At 43.0% G+C, this 23,302-nt stretch overlaps 1 protein-coding gene across 1 annotated transcript in view; it reads left to right on the forward strand.

Moving 5' to 3' along the window:
* The window catches only part of KLF12 (KLF transcription factor 12), a 253,406-nt gene that overhangs the window by 166,400 nt on the left and 63,704 nt on the right, over positions 1 to 23,302 (forward strand). The window contains 1 exon segment of the mRNA XM_082009457.1: positions 13,219 to 13,354. Within this exon segment, the coding sequence (XP_081865583.1) occupies positions 13,219 to 13,354 (136 nt within the window).

The raw sequence follows: 23,302 nt of genomic DNA on the forward strand, positions 1-23,302 counted from the left end.
TTTCTAACCCGTACTGTCATCTCCTCCTCTGCCACTGCACATCCTTCTCCATGGCATCATTCATCCTGGCCTTCTTCATCGCACCTTCCCTCAGGAGGGTCTCAGATCTCCTTTTCTGCACTCTGTCCTGCCTCCTCTCTTCTATTTTTCACTTGCAGGGTTTCTCGTTAAATCAAACCCTTTCTGCAGCATTGAAAACCAGATGGGTTTGGGTTTGCAGAGAATTAGCTTTTGTATATATGAGCTGCCGGCAGCATCCCATCAGGTTCTGTGCCATGTGCTACACCACAAGGGAAGCAATGGGAGCCAGGGGCATCATGCTACAACAGCACCCTTCTGTCAGACTGCAGGATAAAAACTTCCCAGTTCACCTAGTGTAAATCAAAATCAGGATTAAAGCTTCTTTAGGAATTTATTAACAACACATAATTAGAAATTAATCACTAGATGATATGTTCAGTATTGGTAATACAGCACTAATCATTTACGAAATCTTAGTAAATTCCTACAAATTTCTCACACTGTTCTGTAATCCCACAACACTTGCATATGTGCACACACACAGTTATGTGCAGACACCCTGCCAACTGTGGACATTCTCCTCCTGACACCCCCGATGCACCTGCTGGGGAGATACCATCCCAGGGAGACTTCGGCCACAACAACCCCATGCAACGCTACAGGCTTGGGGAGGAGTGGCTGGAGAGCAGCCCGACGGAAAGGGACCTGGGAGTGCTGGTTGACAGCCGGCTGAACATGAGCTGGCAGTGTGCCCAGGTGGCCAAGAAGGCCAACAGCGTCCTGGCCTGTATCAGAAATAGTGTGGCCAGCAGGAGTAGGGAAGTGATTGTGCCCCTGTGCTCGGCACTGGTGAGGCTGCACCTCAAATACTGTGTTCAGTTTTGGGCCCCTCACTACAGGAAGGACATTGAGATGCTGGAGCGTGTCCAAAGAAGGGCAGCGAAGCTAATAAAGTGTCTAGAGCACGAGTCTTATGAGGAGCAGCTGAGGGAACTGGGGTTGTTTAGTCTGGAGAAGAGGAAGCTGAGGAGAGACCTTATCGCTCTCTACAACTATCTGAGGGGAGGTTGTAGCGAAGTGGGCGTCAGTCTTTTTCTCAAGTAACTAGGGACAGAATGAGAGGAAATGGCCTCAAGTTGCACTGGGGGAGGTTTGGATTTGATATTAGGAAATATTTCTTCACCAAAAGGGTTGTCAAGCATTGGAACAGGCTGCCCACGGAAGTGGTTGAGTCTCCATCCCTGGAGGTATTTAAAAGTCGTGTAGATGTGGTTCTTAGAGACATGGTTTTGTAGTGGACTTGGCAGTGCTAGGTTAACAGTTGGACTGGATGATCTTAAGGGTGTTTTCCGATCTAAACCATTCTGTGACTCTTAAGTCTCTGTGGGCACTACGGGTCTGGGCTGCACTCTCTGCCACCCCCTACAATGTGGCAAAGAGATGAAGTTCACTTGCTTCAGTGGTCACCACTTTTGTCTTGTCATGCAAAGCCTTAAAACGCCCTTGGAGATTTTTCTTCTGCATGGAGTAGGTGGTGACCACTAGACATTATGATACATTAAAGTATTCCAGAGCATTAAAATCCCATGAAAAACTCCTTCCTCGCCTTTTTTTCTCCCTGTTCAGTAATGGTGATGGTTGCTAAAAGGTGTAATTAGAGGCACAGCAGGTAGCAGCACCTATAGATGAGGTTGCCTGATGTTTTCCATTAAAACCCTGTCTTCAGTTGCTCAAAGTCTGCCTCTATGCTAACCATTTAGGCTAACATTTTTCATGCCCCATGTCTGCCTCAGGCTTTTTTTTTTCTTTTTTTCTTTCTTTTTGGGGAAAGTTTAAAGAAAAAAATATTCCACTCTTCCGGAGACTGAGCGTAGAGAAAAAAACATAGCATTTTCCATGTTGAAAAATTTAGTCCAGCATTTTTTGGTAAAAAACTCTAGAACTTCTGTGGTTCTGTGCCATAAACCTCAAGTTTGGTTTGGACCATTGTCTTTTTTTTGTCTTTATAAGCACTTGCGGAAACCAAGCCAAGCCAGGTTTGGAGATCTGAAAAAAAAAAAATAATGAGACCCCTTAAGGGGCAAAGCAAAAAAAATTGTAGTTGGGAAAAGGCAAAGAGGAGGTTGGAAGGGGCTGGGCAGTGGGAAGAGGGCAGGATGGAAGGGAGAGGGGGAGAAAAGGAGAGGTGTTGAGATGGCTACAGATGTGTGAACAAGTTCAGGAGGAAAAATGGGAAAGGGTTGAGGCAGAGGAAGGGGGAAGAAGCAAAAGGAGGGTAGAAAAGAGATCTGGGCGGGGTGGAGGGGAACAAGGAGAGTCTCGGACAGACAGGAGAGAAAGGGCCCACCACGGCAGCAACACGTTCCCCTACAGACTCTGGTTCTGGTTCCATTAGCCTGAGTCTTTCCACTGCTTTGCTTTCAGAAGATACCCATGGCAAATCATGTCCCTCTAGCAGCAGGTTTTGCCAAAGCTACTATCCTTAAAAATTGTTTTCTGTAGTTCAGAAGAGTTGCTCCATTCATTAAAGGGCCTTTTAGAAGCTCCCTCCTGATGATGGTGCACGAAGGACCTGTGCAGCTTTGGTATTTCTGGGGTTTTGGGTTCAAGTTTTTGGGTTCTCACTCTTGCGGATTTTAAAGTTTTCAGAAGACACAACCACTTGCAAAATCCAGTGGTCAGAACATTACAAATTTAAATTTGCTAACTGAAGTTTGCTTCCCATGTACATAAACAGCTGTAATGACATTGGCATGGACTATCTTTATGTTACTATGTCTGTGTATAGACCTAGCAGAAATACACAGATTGTGTCTTTTCACAGTTTACACATGCCATATTGCTTGCTATGGCTCCATTAATAAGTAGTAAATGTAGCATCTTTTGCTACAAATTTTTCTGTGACTTAAAACCGGTCATACCACTAGATTACATTATTCACTGCCCTTGGTTCTTTTTTTGAAGTACAGCCTGTTATTTCTGCCTACTGTAAAGTTTATTCCACAAAAGTAAACGCGATTTGTAGTACAAAGTTAGAAATTTAGAGAACCGTTCCTTATGTTTAAAGGTCAGATTATATGGTCTGTTTGTATAAATTATGCTATGGACGAGACTCTTAATTAAAACCAGTAGTGTTGCCTTTTTTATTTCATGTGAAGCGATTATCCTTTCTACATTTTAGTAGATGGTTGTTTTGGATTTGAGTTGCATTGAAGCGGAAAGTTTCTACTTTAGCTGTTGTTACGCACAAAAAGCTGTTGCAGCTCTAAGTATTCCAGCCTGTCCACCTCCACCCTTCTGCCCCCCAAAATGTTGAATCTCTCTCCCCCTATTTCCTTGGTTCATCTGGAAGAAATATTAGTGGTTCTTGGAAAGGAGAAGCAGGTTGGCAATGGCTAGAGCAGCAGGCAGAGGAGAGGCTTGCGTTCAGGGTGGGACCTGTGTTACTGGAGATGGTGCATATATTTGAGAGCTAGAGTAAACAGTAATTCTTACCAGAATGGAGAGTTAAAACAGAGGTTACAAGATATGCTGTGGTATTTGAAATTGAGAAGGAGGTTGCCTGAAGACAAAGAAGCTTCATTGACTATGGGGAGTCCCATAAACAGTCTTCTGTGTAAATCTCCAGAAAAGTCATACTTCTCGTGACTCCCTGGTGATGTGCTTAGGTTTTTCCACTATAGAAGCACACGCTCTTCTAAGATTTATCAGCCGTGGATTTAACATCATATATGCTTTTAACTAGGAGCAGGTTTGGGGAAGGGAGTGAGGAAGATACGTATTCCAACTTTGTTTGTGAAGCCCAGTGTAAGGAAGATGAGGAAGTCCATTTCGACATATCCTGAGTCCCTGCACCTTTTGGAAGCCGATAATTCCTTCTCTTCTATGCAAAGAATGCTTCTGGTCCTTCAGCTCTGTACTCTCACCAGGGCTGAGCTTTGATCTAGTTGCTTTTATCCCACAAGTTTGGATGCTACAGAAACACATGCATAAAACTTCTTATTTATTTTATCCCTGCCTTGGGTTTTATTGTGCCTTGGACCAACATGCTGGAAACTTTCTGGTGTCTAAAATATCTCTAGACTGTTGCAGTGTGTAAATTGCAATCTGCTACTGTTTTGTAGTGGCTTTGCAATATTTTATTTAATATTAAATATATGCTGTCCTTACTGTTTTCCCTGTTTACTCCTGGTGATAGAGTATTTGTATATTGGATGCTCAGCGAGATGTAAATCTCACTAGTCTGAGTACTTTATTTTTTGTGTAGATGAGGTCTTGTGGCATTCAAATATCTTAGAGAAAAGTTCTTTGCTTAAAAAAATAGTATTGTATGTTTATGTATACAACCCAATAACAAAGATGGTTAAATACGTGCATATAATTACATCCATGCAATCACTCTCACCGCTGTATTTCTCCACACAGCTATTCTTTTACAGGTTTATGGCAAATTATTTGACTGGTCAAATGATTTTAAATATTGCCTTTGATTGGATCATAGCAATTAATATTCTCTGGTAGATTAGTTACACTGTGTGTTCAGTGCCAATTCCCATTCTCCGTGAACCGTAGCTATGCTGGGTGCAGTTAACTGCTTTAGCCATATAGTCCCATAAAATCTCAGTAAAATCCAAAAACTGTGCAGTATGGGTAATCTTGTTATAAATTGTAATAAAAATTACCCTCGTAGACTCTATATTCTAACCATTAAGTTCATGGATACTGCTGCTTTGTACATAAAGTTTTATGAAATAAATGGACCAATTCTGCTGCCCCTACCAGACACCAAGCTGTTTTGAAGGAAAACCTGGTAGGTGCGCTCAGAGCGTTTTCCAACACATAAAGCGCTTATAGTGAACTTTTAAGTAGGAAGAAAAATGCCATATATGTGCTTCATATAGTATGCACCAGCTTAGGAGGAGAAAATTATGAATGCCATCATTCCCACAATGAGTGCATTTGTTAGGTCCATAAAGCCAGGGTTTGGTTTCCTAAAACATGTTAAGTAAACCCGAGTATAGCACTTAGTCTCTGAGAGCTTACTTTCAAATAGCTTGTGTACATCTGCATTGGGAAGCGTTGCTTCCACTGTTCAAAATGCGCAGTGGTGTCTGTGATGTTCTCTTTTGGCGTTCTCCTGCTGGGGGACTCGATGTCGGGCTCCTGTTCTCTGTAAACCTGTCGAGAAGGGGATTGTTCACTCGTGTCCAATCTGGAGACAGATGTCAAGCTACAGGATGAGGCTGGGGTTGCACGGTTGTAAAGCCTATTTTCCAAGAGTAACCAAGAAGGATGGAGATGAGTCTGTCCCTCTAGCTGGTGTTTGGTCCACCCAGATTTTTTTATCAGAGGTATATGAAATAGTGGCAGTTTAAGAAAGAGCAAAAGAAGTTGCTGTTGGCCAGCAGTTCCCTTCTTGCGGTATTTCAGGTACCAAACTGTGTTGTATGCCAAATGTAGAGACCAAAGTTATGGTTTAGACACTACAATATTCATAACTGTTGGCAGATTACTGGTTTTAATGGTGATTACTGTGTCCCCCTGTGAACTACTCTTCCAAATTTGCCTACTAGGGCCCTGAGGCCAAAGATCATTTTCTCCAGCGTCACTGCTGGGGAAAGAGGCACTTCTATGGCATTAAGTGAACGGTGGCAGGCGGGGACCAAGCGAGGCTGTGCAGTGCTGTTACTGTGGTCCCATCTTCAGGCACTTACTGGGATCCCTCAGACACTTTTGCTCCTTTCCCAGGAAACCAAGGCATGACGGAATTGCATGGCAAAGGCTCCTCTCCTCCCCTTCCCAGCAAGGAGCGGGTCCGCTGTGGCTCAACAGGGCGCCGAGCCACTTTCCTCTGCCAGGGTCAGTACCCCAGCACCTGGCGAGAGAAGGGAGGGGGAGTCACCACCACCATATTCCCTGTGCAGTCCACGGAGGCGGGTGGGCTCAGCACCCCTGAAGGCACCCATCTGCCTCCGCTGGGTGTATAGGAAGGTTGGGGCAGCTGTATTGGCAATGCAGGTGCCTGAAGACAGGAGGTGAGAGGCTCCTCCCTCCCCGAGTCACCCAGCTCCTGATGTCCAGGGCTCTGAGAGGGACAGGGCTGATGGAAATGTACGGTTAGGTGACACTGGGACGTGGGGTCATTGTGAGTGGCAGATTAGCATTATTAGGTTCAAACTACATCTTTCACAGTGTTTCTGATGCTGGCAGATTGTAGCATATTGTGCTAAAGCACAAGTGCCGTGTAATTTTCTTAACCATATTTTCGAATACCATCCTCTGGGAGTTTGGCAGCTTTGTTACTTCAGTCCTTCCAGCTCTGCAGACTCATGGATACACTTGCGTGTAAGAGCAGTACTAATGAGATTCTTGTAAGTGTAATTTTTGGTGTGTCGGGTAGTATTTGGTTTTTCATTTCCTAATGGAGGTTGGTGGAAAGCGACTGTGGCTTACAGCTACAGAATGTCTTCTTGTAGCTGCCGTGTGCCAGCATGTGCTGGAAGCAACTGGGGAGGAGCTTCTAAGAGACATTTGGCAACAGCAAACATGACTCTTTCTGGCTTATCTGAGGTACCTCACGTTTCTGCATAACTTAGACATCCATTGCGATAAAAGTCTGGGTGTAGATCAGAGCTAGCAAGCCCAGAGGGGCCTCCCCACCACCCAGGCTGACGTCTCACCTAGCACAGGCCCTGGTGTTACTCTGTGTAACCCTGCTTGTGGCTGGCGAGTCTAGTGGGTGGATCTCAGAGCCGCTTGGAAATCCTGTCATGAGCAATCATTTTGATTAGCGGGTTGAATATTGGGCATTCTTCAGAGAAAGCAGGGTGGGGAGTTTTAATATGTGAAAGAAAAGCAAATTGACTCTGATTTTGGAAATTCTTTCAAAAAGCAGAAATAGATTTTTAATTATTTTAAGAGAACAACTAAGCACGATTCAGTTTTTATTATAATGTGTATCAGCAGGCCTACATGTGTGTATGTTTACACAGTTATTAGCAGAGAAGTTAACTTAATGGAGAAAACTGAGGTTTTAAGATAAAGTGAGCCAGAGGCTTCCGTATTTCAGGATGCTGAAATTTTCTCTCTCCGCTTTCACACCAGCAAGCATCATTTCATAATGAGTCATTTTGGCATTCATTAATACTATGTGGCTTAGCTATAAAGAGAAGCAAAACTCCTGATGGATGCTTAGTTTTATCCTGCTCTTAAATATTTCATTCATCTTTAACCCAAGGGGCTCATATTTGCCTTTAAATCAAAGACAGTATGTAGATGTGAAATTATGTCTAGTGGGTCTTCGTGAGCCTACTGATGGGATGAGTTTTCATCCTTTCACTTACAGGAAGTTTGAGTGCAGAAAATAAATTGGGTTGTGGTAACTGAGAACTGCCAGCGGTGATAGCAGTACATCAGTGTATGGCCCTTTTCAGGTCGAGAAGGGCACAGATTTTGGCCACCTACAGGCATCCAACTGCAGGATATCTGATGGCGCTTGGCCTTGCCCCAGTCTGACCAGGTCAGAGCACTTGAGCTACGTATCCCTAAATGATCACTGGAAAGAAGCAAAGCTATTAGGATGTATTTGGGTGGAGCCCGAATAACACAGACAGGGGATAGCATTTACCCAACAGCCCAGTAACACCAGCACGTGTGTGAGAAGTGAGAGGAGGCGTGCTGGGCTCTCGTCAGCCTGGAGGGATTTAAATCCGCAGTCCCTCTTTCCTAAGAGATGCCCCGATGTGGACAGGAGCACCAGTTTAGAGAGTGGAGAAGGAGAAAACCCCCCTGATGGCATGGCCCTGTGCTCAGGTTATTCCTCTGGGAAGGTGGAGGCTGCATCCTATTCTGAGGGGTTTGTATGCCCTTAGCAGCCGTCAGGCTGGATCCTTCCTGGAGATTTTGCCTCCATGACACGGCTAAACCCATACCATGTCAAAACCGGCACAGCCATGTGTTGCCAGAAAGCACAAACTCAATCAGTGCTCATTGGAAATTTGCTGTGCAAGTTTGAATCTCTTCCAGCATTGCAGGAGAGGCAGTTTTGTCCTGAGAAACAGGATCAGGTATTGTCTGGCCCCCACAGGCAGCATAAATTTTAGACAAAAACTGTTTAGTTTGATAGAAATAGAAGCAGGCTTATATCTGATCCAGATCAGATTTTTTTCCTACTGGCAACTGACAGTTGGCAGATACAATATTAATTATGGTAGACCAAGTTCTGGAGTATTTACAGGCTGGTATGTGCCTTATGTGAGACCCATTTGCACATTGTACCTTAAAACAAGCGCAGAGTGTAAATTCGCTCCTACTGCCCAAAGGGAAACTGCTTTTTGGTACAGTTTCGCAAAGGGGCCATTGAGAAGTGATTGCATATATGTACATGCATCAAGAGCAATTCTCTGTACTTTCTTTAGCAAAAAGGATAATTGTTTTTTGAGTAACAAGGATCGAAAGCGATGTGCCTTCAGCACTGGCAGACTTTCTTAAATAACTCCCTTGGCTCGCATGTCTTTTCAGCATGGAGTGCAAACAGCTTGCTTCTGTAGCTCCTGTGCACACTTTCAATGACACCTTTGTCCCACGAAAGCAGTCTCTGACTCATTTCTTTTTGCTTGCCTCGCCTTAGCCTCATTGACAGTTCACAAAACCACCAGATAGCTCTGTCAGACAAATCTTGCATTTCAAGAGGAGTAGCAAGGGCAAGAAAACCAGCTCATTTTTAGGGCCTGAGCTTTATTAATTAAATGTGTCTGCCTATGATAGGGACGACTTGATTCAGTGACCCAGCTGGGTCCCTTCTGGACCCATGATCCTAAGTTCAAGGAAAAGCTTGGTCGCCAGAGCAAGGTACAGCACGAAAGGAGGTTAAAATGCACTGGCATGTTTTGTGGGCTCTCCTCCACCTTGCTTGCCAGTTGCATTCCATTACTCACTTGTCCTCCACCTTTTTCATCTCATTTGCTAAATTATCTCTTGCCTGAATCTCTTCATTCTTTCCTGTTTGATGTTCATTAGGCCAGTAATTACTCTTAATTCAGTGTTTATGAGCTGCGGCTGGTATTTATAAACCTTGGTGCCAGCAGTTCGACAGTTGTTCTTAGATGTCCAAGAGAAAGTCAGAGCTGTTGACATAAGAGTCATGAACTCTGAATGTATAAAAATCGTGTACTGCAGTTTGCACACTGTAGTGAGTGGTGAGGAGGAGGTATCTGTTAGGCTTTTGGCCAGCTGGTTGTTCACATGGCTCATGTGGGGGAGGAGAGTAGCTTTAAAAGGCTGTTTTTCTCTGCAGCAGCTGCAACCATGCTGATGAGAAAACAGGGCAGTTCACACCAGCTGGTAGCGGTGAAGTTCAGCCTCCTGTTTAGTTGCCTTGGCTCCCTAATGCCTCAGCCACCCAAGTCTGCAAGCTGAGGTCACAAATGGAGAGGGGGACAAAAAATGATGTATATGTGGGCGAACATTAAAATATAAGGGAATAAACCCTAGATCATTCTCTAATTTAGATACCATCTTTAGTTAGGTTCACTGAAAAAATAAAACAAAAATGTCCTTGAATTGCCTGCCTTTGAGTTTACCCACTGATATGTTTCCGTTCCTCGCCTTTTGTTCTCACCATGCTCAAGTGTCACAGCACCTCGTGATGTGCTCAAATGTTGGTGTCTGGTGGGGCAAACCGTGCCCAGTGCGCCAAGTTATCCCTAGGTGCAAAAGCATGACCCCGTTGGCAACTTCATGGCTGTGTATACAGAGCAGGATTTACCTCACCAAGCAGTAACAGAAAGAAGGTAGTGTTTTAATGTAATTGAGAGTTTTCATCTGACCTTATTCCTCTGGTAATCTAAAAACCACCACCAAATACCATAGGAGTCCAATAACATCTTAAGAGCTGGCAATCTGCAATAATAATGAAACAGCGTGTCTTACAAGGAACTTATAAGGTTTTCATATACCTTTATACTATCTTTTTTTATGTAGGTGTATTCACACTGATCAAAATTTATGTATAATACCTGTATTACAGACTAAATTATGTAACAACTTTCACGATTTCAAGTTAGGTTTAGGTTTAAACATAAAGAAAGTTTCTGAGCCAGCTGCTTAAAACTTTTGCTATAGTGTGAGCCAGATTATGCCACTGTTAATAAAAAGTGTCACATACATTGTTTTTTGTTACAATTTTAATTTTATTTTCAAACATTAGCTTTCACAAAAGCATCACGTATAGCAGCATTTAAATATTGGACAGAACCAAACATATAACTTCTTGTAACGAGATTCACTTTAATAAATACTGAAGAAGTAATGAAATAACTAATAACAATCTCATACTTAAAGTTGCTTTTAAGAAGGAACACTAGGGAACAAGACATCTCAGAAACAGCACTTTTTTTCCAAATAGTTTTCTGGGGCTAAATCAGCTGACTAGGTGGTTCAGTTGCTCTTAAATACTAGATTATCCCTGATGCTCAGGTATGAATTGAATACCATCATGGGTAAGTTGTGATTTTAAGAAGCACAGTCATAATGGTGCTCATTCTAGCTAAAACAATTAAATGTTTTGAACAATTTCTAAGTTGCTTTATGTTTGTCTCATGCAGGTCATTGTTCATTGTCAACAGTCTTTGATAAGCAAAAGGTATTTTCTTTACCATACATAAAGAAATAATAAGCAGTCCAAATATAGCCAATATGACTGAGGCACCTACCTTGTGCTAGGTGGAAGCTAATAGAAGTCATACTGTGCATCTGTAAATGCACTGTGCTTTCAGAAGGGGAAGCACAGCAGCTTACTGAACGTATTTTAATAGTATTTTCTTTAGGAAGTTCTTTAACATTAAAAAAGTGCAGCTGAAGGGTAGTTACGATCACTCACTGTTCTTTTACTCGGAGGTGTTCACAGCTAAGACATAAATTAAAATTTAAGACCAACTGTCCCTTGAGTCATCACTCATTTGGGGAGTGCTTTCTTTTTGAGAGCCCAGCTATCCATCAGTGCTATTGATACGGCTGCACTGCTCCTGGAGTATCTATAGCCCTCCCATTTTTCAGTGTAACTCAGTCCCTTTTCTAGAGTCAGTGAACACGGTAACGTAAGAAACGTGGCAAAATGGGAAATTTAACTGTGACTTTTGGAGCTGCTGTCTAGCTGTAGGCCCACTGAACTTTTCATGATCTCTAAAGGGAGCCTGTGATACCTGTTGTTCAGGGCTGTGGTTAGCCAGAGCTGAGTTGGAATGACAGCTACCTTTCTTGAAAAGCCCGTCGCAAGACCCAGAAAGTGTCCGATCTCTGACACTGTGTTACAGGAGAGCACAAGCTAACAAACTGCAACATTTAGCTCTTTAAATAAATAATCTTGGATTCCCCTATTTCACCTGGCCAAACAAAATGAACACATTTTTATACAAATCTCTTTGCCTGTCTTTTTCCTTCCTGCTCCTCCCTTGCAGGGTCAAGCATCTCTCCAGTTTTCCTCTCCACGCCAGCCACTTTCGGTGTCTCTCAGCACTTACTAATCCTACGTAGTATTTCATGGGTGAGGAGGAATGTCTCTTTCTTTACATCACCTCCGAAGTTTGTCTCTGGGTCTGTCCCCTGACGCAAGCAACCCACAGCTCCCCTTGGAACTATCCCAGGTCACACTTAATGCCCCATAGTCCCACAAACACCCGTCTCTTGGTTTCCTCCGCCTGCCCGTACTCGAATTGTGCTTACTTCCCTTTGGAGGGCAGCAGCCAGGGTAAGAGGGAAGGTGGGTAGCCTACCTTTCTGCTCTCCTTTCCTTTCCCATCTCTTTTTGGCACAAAACATAACTCTGGTAGGTTGATCTTGTCTCGCTGCCAGACGCCCACCCAGCCGCCTTCGCAACTGTACTCAGTAGGACGGGGGAGAAAATACGGTGGAAGAGCTCATGGTTGAGATAAAGACAGGGAGATCACTCACCAATTACTATTACGGGCAAAACAGACTTGACTTGGGGAAAATTAATTTAATTTAGTGCCAATTAAAAGAAGATTAGGATGGTAAGAACCAATCCCCTGCCCCCTTTTTCCTGGGCTCAGCTTCACTCCTTCATTCAGGGGGATGGGGAATGGAAGCTGTGGTCAGTACGTAACAGCTCCTCTCTGCTCTTCCTTCCTCCTCGTGCTGTTCCCCTGCTCCACCATGGTCTCTCCAGGTGACGGGGAAGCTCTGTTCCATCATCGAGCAGCACCTCCTCCCCTCCTTCCCCTCTCACTTTGGTGTCTACAGGGCCTTTTCTCACACTTTCTTCCTCGCTCTGCCTGTGTGGCATTTTTTTCCCTTTTCTTACATACATCTTCCCTGAGGTGCCCCCATCTCAGCTGCGGGCCTGAGCCATGCCCTGTGGTGGGTGGGTTGGAGCCGGCTGGAACCAGCTGTGTCCAGCAAGGGGGAGCCCCGGCCTCTCCTCACAGGGGCCGCCCTGCAGCCCGCGCTGCCATATGGGATGGATACTGCAAGCTGTGGATGGACGAAACAATCCTGCAATTCTTGATCTTGGGATGCTCCTAAGACTTGAGGTGATAACAACTTTTCAAAAAAAATCTCCCTAAACCTACCCAGCATCAGTCACCGGAAAGTTAGTCGCCTGTGTGAAGTTACTTGCAGCAGCTTGGCCACGTGTAATGTGGAGGGAAGATTCCTTCAGAGGTTGAGACAAATTGACTCAGAAATCAGTACCACTGAGGGTTTTCTGACACTTAACTTTTAGTTGACTGGAGTGACATGGGTGCCAGCCTGCTGTCTCACGAGGGACAGTCAAAATCAAAGATTGCTCTTGACGTTTTTCTGTAGAATTTACTCTCGAGTGTGCTGTGTTGTGCAAAGCGTACGTAGTGCCTTCTCTTCACTTTCTGAAGACATCCAGAATAAGTAACTTGAGGGTAAACTGAGTTTTTGACGAATATTACGTATGCAGTTTTATTTCAGGTCTGCCGAACGCGTTGGTGTAGCCTGTGTGTGTTCGCACGCCTGCATGCCGCTGGAAGTGCTCGCGCCTGGCTGTAGCACCGCTCAATGCCTTTGCGAATCCATCGCCTGATTTGGGCAGCTCAGCACAAGCGGTGCCATCCGGCCTGGGCGAGCAGATGTGTTGTGCACCCTGATGTTGTTCTGGGACGAGATTAATTTCAGCACGCTCATATTAATCCATTATATGTCTCTTTCCAGCACAAATGGACCCCCGAGGCCTATCTCCCAGACAAATTAAAAGTGACAGTGATGATGACGACCTGCCAAATGTGACCTTAGATAGCGTTAATGAAACTGGATCTACAGCGCTCTCCATAGCCAGAGCAGTACAAGAGTAAGTATCGCATTCCCAGAGCGAGATGAGTGTTGCCGAGGTGCTCCCAGGCCAATGGAGGCACTGGCCCTCGGCGGTGCCGCAGGGGTGCCCCGCAGCCACGGGCTGGCGTGCCTGCCAGCATCTCTTCTGTGTAGCTTCGTTCCCATTAGGAAGAGATGGCTGTGTCTCTCGTCTCTCTTGGATTCTCTTTTCCTTTCTTTCTCTCCGCTCTCATTACTAGGTGAAGCTTCAAACTGAAATTGTTTCTTCCCCTTTATTTACTTGCAAAGCTTGCAGTGTTTTTGTATCCACTCCAAAGAGAGACCAGGATGTTAGACTTTCACTCAAAAAACATGAAATTTTTTCTTGACTGAAAGCAGCATCAAGAAGTTTATTCCAGGTGCTGTTAAATAGGAACTACCTACATTTCTCCTGAAGGACAATGACATTGAAAGGAAATTAGTGATGGGCTTTGAACAGTTTTTCCATTGCTGTTATTTTTCTGTGTACTTTTACTCGCTAGATAGACAAATAAGTTTTTAATGCAATGTCTGTATTGCTTGTTTGAAAAAAAGAAGTTTATCATGAACATGAGCAATTCTGTAGATGCATGAGCTTGCTCAGTCACTGTAGCAGCTGGAAGGGAACCAACTGTGAGGTAAATAAGTATTAATATCCCCATTTTATAGGTGAGGAAAATGAGGTTATGCGTAAAGGTCACCCTGTAAGTCTAAAGCAGAGCTGGAAATAGAACTAGAGCCTCCAGGCACTGAAGCCTGTGCTAGACCCACAAAATGAGTTACTTTATCTAAGAGGTTCAAAATATGGGCATTCTGGACATTATTAAATAGGAAGAAATATAATAAAGACCATTAGACATTGTTATTACATTATTTATTATAGATGCATTTTAAATGTCTTAATGTGGTATCTAAAAGTACTTATGTTTTGTTATGTTTTCCTGACCATCAGTAGCCAAAAGCGCTGATGTTTCCAAAGCGATTTTCTGATGCTGAAAGGAAGCTGAGCCGTGTTTCAGGGGGAGCTACTTCTTTTGTGTTTTGATCAGACATCTGCTAATTCATCTTCTAGTCAAGCACAGTAACTGTGATCCTCAAAGCTGTATTCCCTTAAGCAGAGAGGGCGGTCTCTATGGGCAAGGCAAGGCTTTGGCTCTCACTGTAATTAGCATGCTCCCCTTCTGACAGTGATAAAGGAAGGAGAGATTCCTTCACCAGTGACACTATTGCTTGATTGACAGGCCTCACACATATTTTGAATTCGCTAGTTACAACACCAGACCCTGAAGTGCTAAGTATTTTCTTCTCAGTTTATAGCACACATAATAAGCCAGAAAAATAAAACAACCCGTCATGATTTTGCACTAAATAGTTCCGTCTAATTAATGAAAAGAGGAAGCATGGGACGCTAGCAAATGCTTCTAATATATGTGACTGGCAGGCAGATACGGTTCTCTGTGATTGATATTGCTTGAACGTTTAGAGAATTGGTCAAACCATGAAAAGGTTTTTTAGCTTTTCCGCAATGCATTCCACAGTTTGTGATGGTAAATGTGTTGAATAGAACTTGTCTGGCTCTGGAGCTTAAGAATTAAATTAAGAAATTTAATAATATAACATCAACTCATCCTTGTTACAGGTTTTATTTAAACAGTAATCTGTTAGTTTATTTCAAAAGCCCCATTAGGGAAATCTAATTTGACTGTGATCTGCAATTTGTCGTCATCTTTACTTCATTTTCAGCCACAGAGACATTAGCATGTTACACTGACTCCACTCAATCCATTTCTTTCTTGGTCTATAATATAGTGCCTTACAGGCAGGCTCTATTCTGTATAATTTTGGCATCTAATGTGTACCTTGATGTTAGACATTTAGCAGAGCAGTCCACCAAAAATAAAAGCCCGCATTCTACATACCCTTGTTGCAGAGCGGAAAGTGCCTTTGAAGCCTTCCAAAGGGAGATCCTGTGTGCTCAATTTCAGCGTCTAAACTTAGCTGACTGGAATTTCCTCTGAGGACGTGGAAAGGCACCTACTGTTCTGCTGAATAACTGGGCAGCGCAGGAGCACGCATAGAAAGACTGCTTCAGTAGGCAGTAAAGTGTAGGTCTAAGCTGAGTGCCTAAGTGAGCTAGGCTGGACCTCAGAGTCTAGAATACTGTCCCACAGAGTGTGTTCTTTCTTAAGTGAGCTTGTAAGCTCTTTCCTGTGGAGCGTTACAGTTAACAACAAAAAATAACTTCTTTCTGAGAGAGAGTCTTCTCTTCTTGTGGGATGCTGGCAGGGAAGTACAGCATGGAGCCTCCAAATGGATGGCAGCATCCTCTCCTGCAGTACCGGATTGCTGTTGTGCAATCTTGTCTTTGTTGAACAAAATACCAAGCCTAGTTTGTAGATGCTGATGGCAGGTGCAAGACAACACTTGACCTTTTCCTGGTTGGTTTTCAGACATGTTTTAAATTATCCTGCATAAGGATTATAAATGTATAGATAGGTACATATAGATACTTGCCTATTGCCACCTATTCTCCAGTAGTAAAGGGATTTCAGATACCCTGTGGTGGGTATTTGCTTTGGGTTGGTCCTGTGCAGCCCCTCACACGATGTGTGGGGCTGTGGAATACTGCCTTGGTGAGGCTCCCGGCTTTCCCTCTGTGCTGTCTTGTGGGGTTCAGGATTTGTCTTGCCTAGTTAGACATCTGCAACGTAGGTATCTGCATCCAAGCTAGTTATCTCACCACCCTGCATATGGACCAGGTAGCAGTTGTCATGTCCAAGCAGTAATACTTTTGACCTATTCTAGCTATCTAATTTAGGGAGAGAGAGAGGGACACTCAAGCCCATGAGTACCTGTTCCTCTCCACACACTGCAGGCAGTGCAGACAGCTGCCTGGGACGCACGTGTCAGCACTGCAGATCTCTGGTGTGAGGTGAGGGTAAGCCAATCCACAGCACCTGACTGGGGAGTCAGTGTGCCTGAAGCTGGGAGTGACAGGACGATACTGCATGCTCCAGCATCTTCCCTTGGATCTAAACCTTGCCAGGTTAGCAATGCCAAGGTTTTAACCATGAGCTGAAGGAAATCAACTAGTCAGTGTTTGGGGAGGAACTGTTGTTTTAATACAGCCATTTTTAAGCTTGTTGTCTTGGAAATTACCCTAATGTGGCTGGGTCATGGGACAGTTTGGAATGCCTATATGAAAGCTTTGCTTTTCATGTCCTCTAAAACTGGAAGCTTGCGTTTCTGCTTTGTTTCACATCCACTATAGTTTTACAAGAAAAAAGTTCTTACCAGTAAAAATGGTGACAATCGGACACTACAAGCCACATGTTTGGCATTAGTTCTTATTTACTTAAACAGAATGTAATTTGCTTGCATATTTGTGACATAACTAAGTATGACTATTTTTTCTTAGGGAAATTGCTTTCTTGCTGCTAGCTTTATATTGGCTGAGCTTCCAGACTTCTCAGTAGTTCTTTTGGAATGACTTCATAGTCCTTCTTCAGTTCAGCAAACCCAATCAATAATGTAAAGTTATAGATAAACAAAGTAATTATTTCAAGCAGGGTACTTCGCTGAAATTTCTTTATGTGACAGTGCTGCTTTATGGCAGTTGCTATGCTTTACCATGATGTGGACTAAGAATAATTTATTAATCTCAAATAATATGCTCTGGCTGATAATAAATATTGCAGCAATATGTAGATTTCAGTGGGCTTTGCATTGTAAGCAGCATTTCATCCTTTTTGTAGCATGTTTTACAAACTCATTTTGACATGTAGCTCTAACAAAGAGCAGATTTGCCTCTATACGCCTGACACCACTGATGCTTATTACACAGCAAGAATAGCATCATATATTCAGGGTCAAATCTCAGATACGCTCTAGAAATCTTTATGAAGCCAAGGGAAGCCAAGGGAAGAGAAGGCATTAGTCAACCCCTAGAAGACCAGTAAAACTTTTTAAGGGCCCCGCTCAGAGGCAGCATGCTGTTCCCTCAGCCTGGCAGCCCTTCCATCCCTAGGCAGCTCTGGTGCAGCGGGAGCTCAGGAGCCATCTCCATGGTACATAGTAATGCAAACTCTGAACAGGGCATTCATCTTCTCTTTTCCCTGCACACTTGTGCGGTAAAATACATTATTTTACAGCATGCAGCTCTCATTCCCTGAACACAGGCGACATAAAATGTCCTCCTTGCAGAGGCTGAGAGCAGAAACATGAGAGGCAGACGTTGATTTTTAGCATGAACTTTTGATCAATGCATGGGTAAAAATCCAAAGATCCAGAAATTTCTGTTTCTCTCTCTAGACTTTTTTCTTGTTAGGGTGTGTAGGCAGAGGGAAGCCCTTTGACGAAACCGTACTTTTTTTCAGAGAATGTTAAGGAGATGATGGACTGTGCGTATAAACTGATGATGCTTATGGTATGGCTTCTTGTTTTTCTGGGGTGATGGAGATACAGAAAATTCAGAGATGTTATCCTGAATACTTGTAGCTATAGCTGCAGCTAATTCATAGAAATGTGGTTTGTCATTTGGATGTGACCGTGGTGACCTTTAGCATGAACTCTTCTTTGCACTGAGCTGGGTGCCGCTGAGCGCTTGTATGAAAATGAGATTAGGGGCTTTGACCCTACCGCCCATTCTCTTTGGGTAGGTTATGTGATCGATACATTGATACTACTGCAATCGTTTTTATTTTTAAATTCTGATTGCTTTTATTATTGCAATACAGTGGAAGATAGCTTGGAAACTGCACTAGCAAGAAAGAAATTCTGTAGCAGACAGACAGCATAGCCACAGTGCCAATGTACTTTCTTAAATTGATATATATTTTTCAAGCCTGAATTTTTCTTCTTAGATCTCTTTTTTTCCCCCTCCTCTTCTTCAATGTAAATGAACTTCTGTGGTTGATTTTTATCTCCTTTGAGGTTTATAACTGTGTTCCCATCAGCCATTCATTTTCTACACTGATACTGTCTGTTTTCCTGCTTCAGCTGCAATCATTACTACCATTGTGCTATTCATTATAGGGAACTTTCACCTCAGTTTTTACTTCTAGTTACAGACAAAATACTTTGTCCTGAGTCTCCAAGAAACATAAGCGCGGGTGTTTTGGTAGTACTTGTGTGAACTTTGTATCTCTCTCCTCTGGTATATCCACCTTTTGTGAACAAATGCTTATTTTAAAACTGGCCCATAATTGGATGGTGATTTTACAGATAGAGAAACTGACTAGTGCTGGTCCAAAATTTCTCAATAAAGCATTTTTTTCACTGGAGAATGCTAATTTCTCTAAAACAAAATCGTGGGAATACATCCATTTCAACTTTACTTTTCTCATGAAGATTTTCCAAGCCTGGGATGATTTTTTCCATTGCTGTGAGGCTTTAGAGCAGAAGATCACACGGTTGCTGCAACATTCCTGGGGGCAGAAATTGGACCCCACACTCAGAAAGCAGAACTACCCGTGAGCCTCACACCTCCCCACAGGCTGTTATGCCATGGGGCTTCTCCTCAGCCTCCTTGAGAGTCACTCTACAAACTGAACTGACTTATTAACCATTCATAGAGAGGTGTGTATGCAGATATGTGAGGGACACTGGTGACGTAAAGCCCTGTAAGGCAGGCAATCATCTGTATTGTGGTTGATGACCCCACTGTGTCATTATTTCAGGGATGTTTCTGTTCTAGGTTTTGGGTTTTTTTTGTCAGCAGTCTCAGATATGCATCCTGTGGCAAAGAAGAGGTTTCTGCAATGAAAAGTGTTTCTGGGTCGGAAGTTGGCTAATGACCAAAGAGCACTATTGAGCTGGCAGAGGTGTCCTGTGTCTCAGTTGGCTTAGGGAGCTTCTGGGCAGTACTGGTTTGTCCAGATTGGACATATCCTTGCAGCAAGATTCATCTGTCACAATTTAATCTATCTAAAAGTTAGGCTCAAATATTTTGGATTTCCTCAGTGGAGAGATGTGCATACTTCTAGGTCCAATCATCTCATCAGTTGTGATCATCTGCCTTTTGGAGGTGTCTGCCTTCCCCAGTGGTTATAAAGGAGCTTGGACTGGCTCAGGGAGAGTGATAAACCTTAACATTGCTGAAGTTCTATATGAGGAATCCCCCTCTACATGATTTTCTAAGGTTGTGCTGGAAGTCTGTGACTCAAGAAGAAACTGAACCAGTACATCTAAACTTTGGACCTATGCAACTACTGTAGGTGTGTTTTTTCCTACCTACATGTGGTTCAGATAACCTGCTATCGTGGTTTAACCTCAGCCAGCAGCTAAGCACCATGCAGCTGCTCGCTCACTCCCCTGCGGAGAGATGGGGGGGAGAATCGGAAGAGTGAAGAGTGAGAAAACTCATGGGTTGAGATAAAGACAGTTTAATAAGTAAAGCAAAAACCACGCATGCAAGCAAAGCAAAATAAGGAATTAATTCACCATTTCCTATCGGCAGGCAGGTGTTCAGCCATCTCCAGGAAAAAAAGGGCTCCATCACGTATAACAGTTACCTGGGGAGACAAACGCCATCACCCTGAACATCCCCCCTTCCTTTTTCTTCACCCAGCTTTATATGCTGAGTTGGGGTCAGCTGTCCCGGCTGTGTCCCCTCCCAACTTCTTGTGCACCGCCAGCCTTCTCGCTGGTGGGTGGTGTGAGGAGCACCCTAAATCCAAAACATAGCTCCATACTATCTATTATGAAGAAAATTAACTCTACCCCAGCCAAAACCAGCACACTCGCTAAAGAAGTACTGACTTCTGCAGTGTATTTATATGGCACTTTACAAACTTTCTTCTAGTAGAATTTGAATTCTTAGAATCCTCTGTTTGTGTATAAAAATGAATATGCCTAAAGCTGTGCTAAGGACTTCTAACTGCAAGAACTTGAAAATGCTATATACCTTTGGGAATTGCTCTTTAGGCACTGACTATGAGACTTTGGTTTCAGTAGTCCTAATAGACCTATACTATTCTAAAAAGGTTCTTGTTCTTTTTTTGTGTTTGGTTGTTTTTTTTGCATATGCAATATTTAAAAAAAAAATGTAGTTAACTTGACAGGTAGGGCAATAAAATGAAAGGATGCCATTCTCCGCATGCACAGAGATTTTAGGATTTTTGGTGTGGAAATTTGCTGGTATATGTCCCAGAGCCTTTTGCCAGGGTAACAGATTTCCTATCAGCCAGCGATCATTAGGAACAAGGGCCAGGTGGACGGCAACTGTAAATCAGAAACAGCTTCTACAAAGAGGTTGACATTGCTGCCTGTTTTGAAAGGACGGTATTGCTTAAATGACAGGGTATTAGGAGATAGGGACATTGTCAAATTGTTCCCTGAAGAAAGCTAGTTTGAAAATAAAAGTGCTTTTAGCTTGGTCTACGCAAAATTATGTTTTCCTGTCTCCCCTGTAACAGTAAGTTAGCATGACTGTTGAGTCGATGAATTTAGAACAAGGACACATTGCCATTGGGATGTCTGTTCTCTTCCTTTGAATCACTTTGAAGTGCTAGACATTGCTCTTCAATACATATTTTACCACACCATTGCTAGGAGTAGTGTTTTCCTTTTAAGAGAAATATTTACATTTAAATTAAGTGCATAATAAGCTGGAAGAACCAAGGAATCCTGCTTCTGTTAAAAGTCCAGAGGAGTTTTACCATTAACTTCATTGTGTCTAATGATTAACCCTGAAACTGTAACGGAAGTTTGGATGCTAAAAAGAAAAAAAGTAGATCAGCACTTAGGCTATTTTGTGGACCAGTGTGGTGCAGCAGGAGAGGTGTTTGTAAAATGTATGGGTTTATAGATACCTTTCCATATGCCTCTTTCATTACCTTTATCCGTCACAAGCAAACTTTTAAAGATCTTGTTTCCCAGCTTCAGTTCAGTGTCTATATTGTGTGGTGGGTTGACCTTGGCTGGATGCTAGGTGCACCCGAGCCACTCTGTCACTCCCCTTCTCATCAGGACAGGGAGGGGAGAAATTAAGATGGAAAAAAACACGTGGGTGAAGATAAAGGCAGTTTAATAAAGCAAAAGTGAAGTCTATGCACGGAAGCAAAAGAAAATGAAAGATTTATTCTCTACTTCCCATCAGCAGGCGATGTCCAGCCCCTTCCTGGGAACCAGGGCTTTAGTACATGTAGCAGTTGCTCTGGAAGACAAACGTCAGAAAAACGAATGTCCCCTCCACTCCTCCTCCTTTCTCTTAGCTTTTATTGCTGAGCTGACATCATATGGTATGAAATACCCCTTTGGCCAGTTTGGGTCAGCTGTCCTGGCTGTGTCCACTCCCAAGATCTTGCCCACCCCCAGCCTACTGGTGAGGTAGGGAGGGAATGTTGGAGAGCCAGCCCTGATGCTGTGCGAGCACTGCCCAGCAGTGGCCAAAGCACTGTTGTGTTGTCAACACTGCTCTAGCTACCAATACAGAGCACAGCACTATGAGGGCTGCTATGGGGAAAATTAACTCCATCTCAACCAGACCCAATAAAATTTAATTGTCTTATGTAATTGTCTTCTCAAAAATATATTATATTTGTTAATTAATTTAAATTTTAGTCTAAGAAGTGCCAGTTATTTCAAAGTAGTTATCAAACTTTGCCATTATTGGGATTTTACATTACTAAACATGTTTACACAAATGTGCTTTGGGACAAAATGCCCCAAAACAATACAGTATGATTGTAACTCATATAGCACTTTTTATCTTTGGAGTGCTTTGCAAACATTAACTAATGAAATTGTACAGGTCCCATGTGTGTTCAAATATTATAATTATCTGCAGGTTAGTGACTTGCTCAAGGCCATGCAGCAAAGCAGAGGATGAGCTGGAATCAGGAATGTCTTCCTTCTAGTCCCGTGCTTAATCCACTACAATGTCTTGCTCCAGAGTGAAGCTTGAGTCATTAATGGTTAGATATGTGAAATGCATTTTACTGATAGGGAGGCAGGCATTGTGTAATTGCTTGAAGAGCATGACACTGAAGAATGAATTATAAATAACATTATGCATTACTGCTACCCAGTTAGCAGTTTGTTCACCTATTTGGCAGCTGTTTCCCCAGTGATTCGTTATACAGCTTTTTCTGTTTTTTTTCTTTCTAAATCAGCACAGAAAGCAGAGGCAGAGCTGTGTGCATTAAGAAATTCAGAGCTGTAGCAAATACTCATCAGTGCGGATTAGATAGCAGAACACTGCCAGAAAAAGCCACAATGAAACTACCTCAGTGAACTGCTACCTTGACTTACTGATAAGGAAAAGAAAGAGCATTGTCCTCTGCTGTCACTTGAGCCAAAATTACTTCTTTTTTCATTATCTAGATCAGATAAGTTTTTATCTTTCTTTTTCCATAAGGCAGTTCCTGTGATTTTGTGACAGACAAACAGGCAGCACAATTAAATCTTAATAGCAGTGCTTATACTAATTTATGGAAAAATGTTTCCTGAGTGTTTAGATCAATGCATGCAAAACCACAAAAAAAGTTGTGTAGGTCACAGGTATGTAAACTGCATGCAATGGAGGGCACTATTAAGAGGAGAACACTGTTTAGCAAGGCATAATTGACTGAGCATGTGACTACAGGCATCTAAAAAAAAAAAAAACCCTCACATTTTTTCTGCCATTTTCCTTTTTTTTTGCACAATGGGAAAAGGTTGTGCTAGGTTTTCCCCTTCATTAGTTCAGTCTCCTTTCACTAGTAGTGACTGCACTGCAACCTCATTTCTCACAGCAAGTTCCTTTTAGGCTGGAGATAAAGAGGAGTGAAAGGAAACTCCTGAATGATGGATATGGAAGAGTTTTTTGTGCTGAGCCCGTATGCCAAGGAGGTGTCGTCCTCCATGTGTATGTGGTTGGAGACATGAGTGGTACTGTTTTGGAGACATCAAAAAAAGGATAATTGGAACTTAAAGCCACCACCACATGTAAGAAGTTATTCTAGCC

Source organism: Phaethon aethereus, assembly GCF_964289735.1.
Source record: "Phaethon aethereus genome assembly, chromosome: 1".
NCBI classification, from domain to species: Eukaryota; Metazoa; Chordata; class Aves; order Phaethontiformes; family Phaethontidae; genus Phaethon; species Phaethon aethereus.